The 13,822-nt window shown below is 39.2% G+C and overlaps 1 protein-coding gene across 2 annotated transcripts in view; it reads left to right on the forward strand.

Annotated features, from left to right (window-relative positions):
- The window catches only part of cdh5.L (cadherin 5 L homeolog), a 52,024-nt gene extending 39,521 nt beyond the window's left edge, over window positions 1-12,503 (forward strand). For both annotated transcript variants that reach the window (XM_018257894.2, XM_018257896.2), the window contains 4 exons: window positions 512-636; window positions 5,485-5,593; window positions 10,011-10,259; window positions 10,867-12,503. In XM_018257894.2, coding sequence (XP_018113383.1) covers window positions 512-636; window positions 5,485-5,593; window positions 10,011-10,259; window positions 10,867-11,357 — 974 coding nt within the window. In that variant the 3' untranslated portion in view covers window positions 11,358-12,503. The remainder of the gene's footprint in view (window positions 1-511; window positions 637-5,484; window positions 5,594-10,010; window positions 10,260-10,866) is intronic.
- Window positions 12,504-13,822: the final 1,319 nt, after the last annotated feature.

Raw genomic sequence — 13,822 nt, forward strand, 5'->3', positions numbered from 1 at the left:
TCGCCAGCACCCAGCTGGTAAAGGAAAGCCAAACAAAGCACTACCAAAGGGAAACTCCTTCTCTAGATCTCAGATTACAAATGCCAGCTGTGACAAGCATTTTATGATTTCATGAGTTAAACTGCATTGACCCTAAACATCTGTGGTGAAGATCTGATTATTTGCAATTAATATGTCCATTCAGGTGCTGAAAGAACTCCCCTAACCGCAGGTATTAAATCATAACCTTCATGTCCGTACTCTTCCCCAACAATTTGGAAAGCACTCTTATACATGGATGTATTGTCCCATTTTCCCAAGTGATTTATTTATCATATTGGCAAATCAATAGGATTTAGTTAGATGTTTTATTCACAAAATGACGCTTTCATTGCATGGTCACTTGACACTCTGACTATGTTAAACTATTTTACTGTATCCTGAAGACAAAGTGGTGTGTTACAGTTTAGTGTAATATCATTTGATGCCTACTATGGTAGGTACATTACAGTCTTGTCTCTTTCATTTGCAGACCCTCCTATTAAAAAAGAGTCATTGGGACTTGTTTTTATAAAAGTGCTTGACGTAAATGACAATGCTCCAGAATTTGCGGATCGATATGCACCCAGAGTGTGTGAAAATGCAGCCCACCAAACGGTATCAAATAATATTTTGTTTTATTCATTAAGCCATACTCATAGATGTGATTTTTCTAACTTTTTCCTTGCAAATTTGTTCAGTAACAGGAGTCAGTTTTTGTTGCTCAGCAGGAAGAGGAAATGTCTTCTGTAGCTACTATTGATTTCTCAACAAAAAACATTATACCAGCAGTTCTGGTAAAGGAGTTACGAAAGTGGGAAAGCACAAACATATAAAAATTGAGAAGTGTTATCATACACCGAAATGGATTAGATGCAGTATCATACAAAGTTGCATTGAGAGTCAGGTATACAAACAAGGGGTATGGATATTAGAAGACAGAGAGGTAATGCAATGGCAAAGAAGTTATACATTTAAAACAGCATTAGATTGGTAAATATTTTCACTAGTTCTGACCAGTATGAGCATTATATGACCAAGCAGTTTAATCAGAGCCCATTTTAGATTGAATGGATAAGACACCTTATGGAATTACATCATCTTATGAACCATGTAAGTTGTTATTGAGCAGATTAGTTGTAAGGTTCCCTCCCAACAATCTATTTTTTAGACATCTGCTGAAAAACCACAAATGTGAATGTTTTGGTCAGTTTGTTTGAATGAATATAATAATGTCTTCCATATATTCCATTATCATTTTCCGTAAACCTTCCACCAACACCTGGAAGAAAAAATGCTGGTTTGTATGGAGCCATTCGCTGAGTAAACACACTGCTTACAAGAAATGCAAGTTTAGCAAGATGTATTACAGAAAACTGAAACTGCAAAGGTTCAATCAAAGTCCTTAAAGGGCATGTTAAGGCAAAAAAATAAAATCCCATTTTTTACTTTCTTTAATGAAAATGAAACCTATCTCTAATATGCCTTGATTAAAAAATGTCTACCGTTTTTATAAGAAACTTGGCTGTATGCAGTGAAATTCTCCCTTCATTTACTTGCTCTAAATGAAGTGGATAGGAAACTTCAGACAGCCCCTAACTGCTCTGCAGGGAAATTATCATACTTTCAAACTGCAGGGGGGAGGGACTTCCCAGAACTCAAGCACCTTTGTTTGTTTCCCTGTAGAGCAGGGCTGTCCAACTGGCGACCCCCCCCCCCCTCATGTGGCCCTCCACATCAAAGTCTGCATGCTGTGTCTGCTTACCATATTTAAAATTTAAAAGGTATCACTACAGAGATTAACTGGCCCCTGCATTGTCTAAACCTCAAATTCAGACTAATCCCCTGCATTGTTCACACTTGTGAAACCTCTATTGTTCACTCCCCTAAAGCCCTGTACTGTTCACACCTGAGGCCCAGACGGAAACTGCCCACATTGTTCTCCTGTTCACACCTTATTCAAAATGCTAATGGGGCACCAGCACTGTGTCACTGTATGTAGTACATATTAGACTGGTCCTGATTCCTGTCTCCTGCTCTGTTCTGCCTTCCCTATACTCCCTGTGTGTGTCATACTTTGGTATTTGTTCTGGGGGTTTGTTAGCATTTGAAAATTATTGTAAAGTGGCCCCTAAGGTGTTTAATCATATGCTGGGGTACTGTATTAAATACAGGGGAGGAGGAGGCATGTCGATTTATGGGAATGTCTTAATATGACACATATGAGTGACATCCTTGCCAGGGCAGGCACAAGGTAGTTCGGCACCCTAGGCAAGTGCTTCAATCAGTGCCCCCCTGTCCTGCATTACCATTTCCCTCCTTACCTGGATGGTTTTTAAATAAAGAGAGCAAGAAAGTGTACAATACTTTTTCATTTATATTACTGCCCCCTGCACCTGTACCAGCAAGCTCAGCAGCCATCCATCATACAGCCCTCCTGCAGCCATCATATTGCCCCCAATCTTTACCTGTGTCAGCAGCAGCAGCCAAAAATCTGATCACATCATATTGCCCCCAAGTATTTATGTACCTGTGCCAGCGTCCAGCCCAGCAGCAACAGCAAACATATGGGCCCCAAATCTGTACCTGGCTGTGCCAGCTGGAAGTTTCACACTTTACAGTAATAGAAAAAATGTCTTCAGTTCAGTGCAACTGTGCAAGACTGAGAGCAGCGAAAGCGAGCCACACCAAACAGGCCGCCAGCTCTGTCATCACATCAGTGACGTCATTGACGCGTGTATGCACATCGCGGTGCACCACACAGAAGGAGCTACTACTTGCCGGCAAGAGGGAGAAGAGGAAGGAGATGCATTCCACCCAACTGGGTGACCATTGTTACTGAAACAAATTATTAGTAGACAGCCGCCTATTCTGCCTACCCCTAGTTCTGTCCCTGATCCCTGCAGTGAGCACCAACCATTTGGTTTTTTGGTGCGCTATTAATGTGGACATGGTCTTGCAGTAACATGGGTGTGGTTTAAAGTGGGTGTGGTCTAAAAACAGGGAGTGGCTAACACTGGCTTCCGTTATCGGCCCTCCACCATGTAGATTGGAAAAATTCTGGCCCTTGGTACCATAGAAGTTGGACAGCACTGCTGTAGAGCAACCACCTACCATGTAGAGATTCATATCTGCAGCAGTCAGAGCAAGTAAATGAAGAGGGGGGATTTTACTGCATGCTGTCCTATGAAAACTATACAGATTTTTTTAATTGAATAGCCTTTATATCCTCTTTAATGTTTCCAACTCCAGCTGCAGGGACAAAGATCTTGAAGCCAAATTTCAACAGATAAACTGAGGATTTTTTTGCTTAAGCCACTGGTTCTGGAGAGTTGGAGAAAGTTTGTATTATACAATACAAAAACTATAAAATCCATATTAGATTACATGACAAAACAGGACCCAGTGCAGTCAGCATAGTCTTGCTGTATTGGCTTCTATGGCAGAAATTATTTGACTTGTGGTATTGGTATTGACTTGTGGATAATTAATGACGATACCTAAGCAGCAGCCCAGTCCACGCTGCGCATGTGCATGGTCTTGGCCTTCCACAGCAAATTGTAGCATGGTAATGGAGGAGCTCACCCAAACTGGTAACCCCCTCTGATCGCTGCTCTTGCGAGATCCTGGTATCTTCTCCACCGGCTTGTACTTTGTATCATCTACCTCGCATTACGAGCGCTCATTCGAAAGGGGGCAACATTTTAATATAAATTCGGCTTTTATTAAAGCACACATATACAAGTTACAGCAGTGGGGTGTTTGCACCCCACTGCTGTAACTTGTATATGTGTGCTTGAATAAAAGCCAGATTTATATTAAAACGTTTCCTCCTTTCGAATCAGCGCTCATAATGTCAGTTAGATGATACATGGTCTTGGTCTTGCAAAGATGTTTAACAAAGTAACAAGATGGTGACCCCCTGTGGCCAACTTTTAAAGCACAAATCATTTGTTTTATTAGGCTTCTGGTGCAGTAAGTTCCTGTTTATGTTTAGTATGCAAAATACAGCATTTCTAGCATTATTGTATTTTAGACATTAGTTTTCCTTTAAGTTGGCCCAAAAGTCAAGGGCAGAAAACAGACTGAAGGTTGGGTCAGGAAGAGACCATGCAAAGTCAGATAACAGGGCAGTACAGGGTCTCAGGAAAAACTCTGGCACAGGAACACAAGGCTTGGATAGGCAAATTGGCCAATGACAGGTTATAGAAAGAGACAGGCTTAAATAGCCCTCTGATTGGTTTATTGCTTGCAGCTGGATAATGGATGTGGTTACCAGGGAACCCTGATAGTCATTGATATCATTAACCAGTCCCCAACCTCACTACCTCCTGGTAAGCGGCGGCCAGTATATAGCAGGTCCAAGGGTTGGAAATCAGGGTGTTCCTGAAACTACCTTCTGGTGCACAGTACCTACTTTAAACTTGTAATCCTTAACTTGTATAGTACTATGCACTGTAATTAGTTGGTATCTACACATCATAGAACAGACAAAAATAGTAATCCTTGCATCAACAGTAGTAAAAATATGGACGACTACGCCACCAGCTTTGCTAAGGCTTTGCCATTGCTAGGTCTAGGAAGCACAGTGTTGCCTGTAGAAGTGTTCCTAAGCTGTGGTCCATGAACTTTTGCTGGTTCCCAAAAATCATTATGTGCCTTTAGAAGAATTGTGCCTTAGCAATAAGAACTGACTGGTTTCTTGAAATTGGTACTTGTAAAGGTGGTAATAAATAATAAATTTGATCAGGACAAGCAGTGGAGTTGCAAGGGATGGACATAAACTGCTTTCAATAGGAGTTAAAAATACAGAAAACCTGGGACAGACATTAGGAGGGCAAACATGAAGCATTGATGGCATATTTCAAACTGTGCCAAACTGTATGAAACTAATAAACACGCATTTGCAGCTAGTTCTACCCATATCCCTTAGGGGGCATATAATTAGTAAGTAAGGTTCTGATCTTTGTGATTTAAAGTTCCCATAAGTTCATTTAGCAGCCCTTTCCAAAATGTTAAGTATTTTACTATAGCATATATATGGCTGCTGAGACATAATAATAATGATATTACTGAAATCTGTTAAACCCTCAGGGTTCTAGTATGCATAAAATACCTGGAAGGCCTAATTTAGACATTAGGCCTTCATCTGGACAGACTTGATATCCTTTGTTCTGCCTAATGAGTTTTGTGGCTTGGATAACAGGTTTCCAGATAATGGATTCCATACCTGTACTTTCAAAGGCACATTGGGTCTGTAGTTTTTACGTTGTTTCCTTTTAGTTTGCTAAAAGGAAATATATATCTGAATTAGATGGAAGCATGAAATAAGACATTTAAGAATAGGCAGTCATCTTAGCTTAGGTACATTTTTAGTAAATGTTTTTGTTTTTTTTTGTTTTGCTTATGAGAATATATCTCACAAAACTGTAATGAATTATCCTTTTTGATTTTTATTTTTTGTAGGTCATAACAAACATTTCTGCTACTGATAAGGATGAAATGAAGCCCGGAATGAAGTTTACATATTATTCGGCTAAAAAAGAAAACAATTTCACAGTGCAAGATAATCATGGTATTGTACTTTGCTTACTGGCAATGCCTGACTGTGCGTGGAAGCATTTAGAAAAACATGTTTCTTTAAGCTTTGAATTTGGTTTTCTATCTTTTGGTCAATAGCATCTCAGTGGGTGTCAGGAACACAGTGTGATACAGCAAGCCACTCTTTTTGTATTCTATTTTCTCCCGGTTCCTTGCTAACAGCTCCCTGTAGCTGTGAATTTTAACCTCACAACTCGCTCTGTGAATGTAAGGAAATAAGAGGCGGGAGGATTTTTCAAGGGTATCAATAGGTTTCTAGAAGTAAATTACAGAGGCTGAGGAACATAAAGATGGGATGAGGAAAAAGCTTAATTATACAGTAGATACTAAATGTATTGTGCTAAAAGGGCTTATGTGTGAAAAGAAATGCTGCAAATGAAACGAGATTTGTAGGGCATTTTGTACAGTTTTTTTTTTATTATTATTGTTTCCACTGTGCTTTCTGTTTCTTTCTTCTTTAGATAAAATAACAAAATTGAGACCAGAGATTTCCTTTTCCTTTCTCAAAATGGTGTACCTTTATCTCTTAGGCTATGCCACCCAAATCTTTTCAGAAGAGGTTTTCTGACACTGTGGGCTTAAAGTCCTATGTTTTGCTACATCTTGTAAGAACTACTAATGTATATCTTCCAAATATATAGAAAATGCAATGGTATAAGCCAACCCACTGTTTTTCCTGGAGTAAGCAGAACAGTAAATTTGCATTCCCATAAATCTCATCCTAACCAGCCTTCTATTTGTGCTTCACCAGAGATGACCCACCCACTTACTCTACATATATTATACATAAAGGAATGCATGAGTAACTAATGTAGGCATGTGCATGCTACCCATGCTACTGATCTAAAACTTTCATTGTGAGATTAGTTCTATGACATAAGAAGGGTGATAGTCTTGTCTTCTCTGTGGGTACATCATTTTGGTAAGTAAGATTCTGGATAGTGGGGGGGCAGTAGATGTGATCTATTTGGATTTTGCCAAAGCGTTTGATACTGTGCCCCACAAACGACTGCTTTCTAAACTAAGGTCTTTTGGGCTTAATGAAGTCGTTTGCACATGGATAGGAAACTGGCTACAGGATCGGGTACAGAGGGTGGTTGTTAATGGGACATTCTCTACTTGGAGTAAGGTTCTTAGTGGGGTCCCCCAGGGCTCAGTATTGGGTCCACTTTTATTTAACTTGTTCATTAATGACTTAGGGGAGGGTGTTGTAAGTAATGTATCAGTGTTTGCAGATGACACAAAATTATCCAGCCCAATTAATTCCATCCAGGATGTGGCATCCTTGCAACAGGATCTTGACAAACTGGCAATCTGGGCAGCTAAGTGGCAAATGAGATTCAATGTTGATAAATGTAAAGTCATGCACCTGGGATGTAAAAATATCCAAGCCACTTATACCCTTAAGGCTAAGGCCACACTAGGCGATAGCGCCGCGATTTGACTCGCGGCGACTTTTCGCCGCGACTTTTAAGCCGCAATCGCTGGGGAAACTTTTGCGCTGGCGTCTATGGGGAATCGCGAAAAATCGCCAGCGTAAAAACACACGCGGCGATCTTTTTTCTATTGTCGCTCGAAATCGCCTAGCGAGGCAATTTCGAGCGACAGTAGAGAAAAGATCGCCGCGTGTGTTTTTACGCTGGCGATTTTTCGCGATTCCCCATAGACGCCAGCGCAAAAGTTTCCCCAGCGATTGCGGCTTAAAAGTCGCGGCGAAAAGTCGCCGCGAGTCAAATCGCGGCGCTATCGCCTAGTGTGGCCTTAGCCTAATGGGACTGCACTAGGCAAATCCATTATGGAAAAGGACCTTGGAGTCCTTGTAGATGATAAACTTGGCTGTAGCAAGCAATGCCAGTCAGCAGCATCAAGGGCAAATAAGGTCTTGAGCTGTATTAAAAGGGGCATAGAGTCACGGGAGGAGGGGGTCATTCTTCCACTGTATAGAGCACTTGTAAGGCCCCATCTAGAATATGCCGTACAGTTTTGGTCTCCATCACTCAAACAGGACATTATTGTATTAGAGAGGGTACAGAGAAGGGCAACTAAGCTGGTAAAAGGTATTGAAAATCTTAGCTATGAGGAAAGACTGGCCAAATTGGGGATGTTCACGCTGGAGAAGAGGCGCATAAGGGGTGTTATGATGACTATGTATAAATATATAAGGGGATCATATAACAATCTCTCTAATGCTTTATTTACCAGTAGGTCTTTCCAGCTGACACGAGGTCACCCATTCCGATTAGAAGAAAAAAGGTTCCGCCTAAATATTCGGAAGGGGTTTTTTACAGTGAGAGCTGTGAAGATGTGGATTTCTCTCCCTGAATCAGTTGTACAGGCTGATACATTAGATAACTTTAAGAAGGGGTTGGATGGCTTTTTAGCAAGTAAGGGAATACAGGGTTATGGGAAATAGCTCATAGTCCAAGTTGATCCAGGGACTAGTCCGATTGCCATTTTGGAGTCAGGAAGGAATTTTTCCCCCTCTAAGGCAAATTGGAGAGGCTTCAGATGGGTTTTTTTTGCCTTCCTCTGGATCAACTGGCAGATAGGTAGTTAATAAACAAAAAAAAAAAAAAAGGTTGAACTCGATGGACATGTGTCTTTTTTCAACCTTACTTACTATGTTACTATGTTACTATGTTACTATGTTACTATGTTACTTGTAGATTGTCCAAATTAAAGTTGCATAGTAGAAAACATACGTCCTTCAAGTTCGATCTTTTTTGTTTGAAACCTATCTCTCTTATGCTTATCAAGAGGAAGGCAAAACAGCCCCATCTGAATCCTCTCCAATTTGCCTCCAATGTAATTAAAGTAACCATTGGAATGTCACTGGCATATGCACTATTTTATACTCCATTGTTTAAAGCAAAATTCTGAAAAGTGTCTGAAAATAATAGGAGGAATGTTTTCTCTGGGATGAAATTTTAAATTATCAGGTTGAAGAAAATGTGAATTTTTCACTCTTTTTTTCAACCTAACAAAAACTGAACTCATCATTTTTCCACCTAAGCCTGGTCCTACTCCTATTTTTCTATCTCTATTGATGGCATGCTCATTAACCCTGTCAACTCAGCTCGCTGTCTGGGGCTAATCTTTGATTCCTGTCTCTCCTTCTCTGATCATATTAACATCACTGTCAAAACTTGTCACTTTTTCTTGCGCAATATTGCCAAAATCCGTCCCTTCCTTTCACCTGATATGTCCAAGACGCTCATGCATGCTCTCATCCTATCCTGACTAGATTACTGTAACCTTCTACTAACTGGCCTCCCTAACCCCCATCTCTCCACCCCTACAGTCTGTTTTAAACACTGCTGCCAGAATTATCCTCCTCTCATCCAAAAGGGTACAGGCCCCATCCCTGCTGAAGTCCTTATCATGGCTTCCTATAAAACAAAGAATATCTTCTAAACTCCTCCTAATAACCTTCGAAGCCCTTCATTCTTCTGCACCTAATTACATCTCATCTCTTGTTTCTCTATATGTTCCTAGCCGAAACCTCCACTCCTCCCAGAGCAACCGCTTGGTTGCACCACCCACTACTACTGCTGTTTCCCATATTAAATCTTTCTCTCTTGCTGCTCCTTATATTTGGAATGTCATTCCTGAAACACTCCGGACAGAATCCTCCTTCAATGTTTTTAAAACGAAACTCAAAGACTACCTCTGGGAGCACCTGGATAACACCTGAACTGGGAACTGGCACTTATTTGACACTGTAACAAACTGTAACCTACAGCACCTTAATACCCCTCCGAATTGTGTTTGTCTGTTACCCTCCCATTTAGACTGTAAGCCCTATGGGGTAGGGACCTCCAGCCTTTTGTCTCCTTCACACTGAGCACGTAATCTGTATTGTAATTATATTTTATATTTACGTGAACTGTATTTTTAATACTGCACTTGTTACTTTTTATTTCAATGACCCCTTGTTTGTACTTCTAATTTATTTTGTTTTGCTTTACAGTGCTTTGCCCTCAAGAAGTGCTGTACAAATACAAATATACATACATACATACATACATACATACATACATACATACATACATACATACATACATACATTTATCACACCAAGGAAAAAAATCTAAGAGAGACTAATATTTTAATGTTTTATATTGCATAATTATAGCTTGCTTGAACTTTACCTTTGTTTTCACCTATTTCTGAACATGCAATTTTTCTCAGTATGAACATTTTCCTGTTTTGTGACTGATAATAATAATAATCAAGTTATAATACATTTATTTCAGTGTAGCCAATTTTCCCCCTGTGTTGAATCCAACTTTTTGTCCAGAATTAACACAGTGGAAAAGAAATCTATCAATCATCAAATATACTTGTTTTTTTTTTCCTGAAAGTCATCTTTTTATATGTCTTTTTTTTAGACAACACAGCTACCATCCTGGTCAAATATGGATACTTTAATAGAGAAGTGGCAAAGTTTCATTATCTACCTATTGTGATCTCGGACAATGGACAGCCAGAGCAGAGCAGCACCAATACCCTTACAATTACTGTGTGCAAATGCAATGAAAAAGGAGAATTCACATTCTGTGAGGAGTCTGCAAAGCTGGCTGCAGTTTCTGTTCCAATGATTGTCATAATACTTGTGTCTTTATTTTTAATTATTTTGGGTAAGATTTATAAAAAAGCCAATGGGACACTGGGAAAATAAATGGTGGGCCCCATTCCTTGAGCAGCTCCTTGACCTCCCCAACCACCCAGAGATATTAGTAGGCACTTGCTGGCTGGGGGGAGGGAAAGGACGGGGTTGTGGGAGGGGCGAGAGGCCGTCAGGGTGGCCAGGGCCCAGGCATGTGGGTCCTTGATTTGGCAGCTCCAGTTGGCCCAGACCCCCCAGTCCGACACTGATAAGAAGTCCTTAGTCCATAAAGAAATTAGTCCATAAATCGTAATTGGACATTATAAATAGTTCAGAGTGTCCCAACCTGTGAAGCATAACAGTTATATAACAAGAAAGAAGGACTTCTTATACCATGGACCTTTTTATATGGACAATGCTGGACTCATTTGAAAATTAATTTGCTTGGTTTATGTTCAAGCTCCCAGACAGTACAAACAGTCAAAGACATACCTGGCCATGTGAGGACAGCTTAATTCCCATTTAAATTTTAAGCATATAAAACACTACACAAAACTGTGGTACAAATAAATATACTTTAATGACAGTATAATTCTAATTAACCAATTGCTCTAATATTTTCCTTTTATTACCAACAGTTGTCACAATATTGGCAGTCCTAAGGAGAATGCAGACGAAACATACCAACATCTTAGGGAAAAACACAGCGGAGATTCACGAGCAGCTGGTCACTTATGACGAGGAAGGTGGAGGAGAAATGGATACAAACAGTTATGATGTATCTGTATTGAATTCTGTGCGCAGAAATGTTCAAAGGCCCAGGCAAGAAATGGAAGCAAGTCCCTACCTGTATGCCCATGTCCAAAAACCAGCAAGAAATGGAGACATGTCTTTCATGATTGAAGTGAAGAAGGATGAAGCAGACAATGATGGGGAGGGATTACCATATGACACCCTTCACATATTTGGGTATGAAGGGTCAGAATCTATTGTGGAGTCACTCAGCTCCATAGAATCTGGGTCTTCAGAATCAGATATAGACTATGATGTATTGAATAATTGGGGACCTAGATTTAAGATGCTAGCTGATCTTTATGGTCTGGAACAAATTGAAGACTTTCCTTATTAGTGCTGCAATACGAAACATGATAAAATCTAAGATCAGTTGCCATCTAGTGCCTAAATCTATTGTGGATAGAAATAGAAATTACTGGCCCACAAAGGAAAATTTTCCAGGTGCTTCTCTTTTTAAAGCCTTATGGAAGATGATCTGTGTTGCACAAATATATTCTAATTGTGCATCAGTCAAGTCTTCTTTTCTTTATCCCCCTTCCCCACAGAGTACGGGTCTGTTGTCACAGTATTAAACATCAGCTTGTCATCAGTTTTGTTTTTATTTTTTTTATTTGATGAAAAAGACTTGAGCATGCCCTGAGAAAGTTTGAGACCAAAACTAAATTACCTGAATAAGAAGGGAATAAATAACTAATCACCTCCATGAATCAAATTAAACAGAATTTATAGTTAATGTTTTTACATGGCTTTCAGATAAATCAGTCGACTGGTAGTGCTATTCATAATACGTGGAAGAGAAATGTCTGCCAGTGAAGGTGTTAAGCATCATTAATCTCTATCCACCTTTAAAAAACAGTGAATAAAAATAATTTTAATAATCTTCTTCTTGCATGTAAATGGCTGTCACACATTTTCTCACTTGCTTTAAGCAATTTGTGCTCTGCTGACTACTATTAACACTATATATTAATCTGTCCTTCCTCAGGGATACATTTGTAAATAATTACTTGAAATTAGATTCTTCTAATCAGTTGCCCCTGACATTGAATTTGTGCTGTAAGAATAAGACACACTCGTTTAATGTAATTGCATCCTTTCTGGCTAACCATGAATTAGAAGTGCTAAGTTTTAAATGGATTGGATAAAATATTTTCTCATTTTCATATTCATTGGCACAAGTTACACTGTCATCATCATTTGTGATATTTCTCACTAACCGTAATTAATGTTTTTTTTTTTTCCAACAAGAATTTAGTATGAGTAGTATTTTGTGCTGTCTGTAATGTATGCTGTCCCCATTTTGGTTTTTGTTGTAGGTTTTTGTATGTACTGTATGATGCCTCTTTGCATTTGAATTTGTGTCTGCATACAAATTTGTATTAAAATAATAATACATTTTTTTAAAAAAACAGAACATAACAATTGACGGGTTTTTTACATTTTCTTTAAAATAAAGTAGTAAAACTACTGAGACTTGAAACACAGAGTTTGTCTGAATTTATTTATAAATACAAAATATTACCTTATTTATATTGTTCTATGTGTAAATTAAAATCCTTTTTAAGTTGGTAATCAGCAAGATTGATATCAATTTATAAAGTCCATAAAGTGAGGAGGTGGATAGACAAGTATTGGACCTGTTATCCAGAATTCTCAGGACCTGAGGTTTTACGGATAACAGATCTTTCTGTAACTTGGATCTTCATACCTTAACATACCTCCCAACATTTGAAAAAAACAAAAATAAGGACAAAAAGTTGTGCCGCGTGCAGCGCCACAACCTCTAATTACCATGTCTGCTTTACAAAATTTAGCTGGTTATCTAAGTTTGAACACATTTCTGGGCATTTTAGTGCAATGTTTTATGTGTTATAACAGTTTTGCTAATGAAAGTGAATTGACCTTTAAGCTGCTAGTCTCAGTTCTCTCAAGAGACTTGCTTTTCCGAAATAGTTACAATTGTATATTTGCTAATCTTAAATTGTTACAAAAGTATCTAAGTGCAGCTGCTGACTGCTCTGGGCTCTCTGCCAAAAAGCCACTTATTTTAATTAAGTTTCAGAAACGTTGTATCTTTTTTCGTGTCAGCAGGACTGCGGCTGAGCTGTCAAAATCCAAACTGTCCCACAGAAAATGGGACAGTTGGGAGGTAAGCCTTAGGTCTACTATAAAATCATGTTAACATTAAATAAACACAATAGGATGGGTTTGCTTCCAATAAGGATTCATTATATCTTTGTACAAGTTACTGTTTTTTTATTACAGAGAAAGGGGAAATCATTTTTAAAAATTTGGATTATTTGATTAAATGGAAGATGGACTTTCTGTAATTGGGAGCTTTCTGGATAACAGGTTTCTGGATAATGGATCCCATAACTGTATTATGAAGTATTGATTAAATTATTAGGAATCTTTTATATTATCTAACAATTAGACCCCCATTCCGAAACCCCAACCCTGCTTTGTTAATCATCTCCACCAAGAAGAATGCTTTATTTTTACTAAGAGATATATGCATGCATCTACAGTTCATGCTGTATAATCACGTATTACAACTCTCCCCTGTCCATGTTCTTTAAGGGCTCTTACTGACGAGCGTTTTTACCTGCACTCCCCTGTGTTCCGTTTTTCTGTGTTCAGCCGCAGGGGAGCGCAGGAATAGACGCATTACATTTTTTCCAATGGGGCTGTACTCACACAGGCGCGTGTAGGCGCCAAACGCAGGAAAAATGCAGCAAGTTGCGTCTCAACCTGCGTTCGGCGCCTACATGCGCCTGTGTGAGTACAGCCCCATTGGAA

Source organism: Xenopus laevis, chromosome 4L (genome assembly GCF_017654675.1).
Source record: "Xenopus laevis strain J_2021 chromosome 4L, Xenopus_laevis_v10.1, whole genome shotgun sequence".
In the NCBI taxonomy this organism is placed as follows: domain Eukaryota; kingdom Metazoa; phylum Chordata; class Amphibia; order Anura; family Pipidae; genus Xenopus; species Xenopus laevis.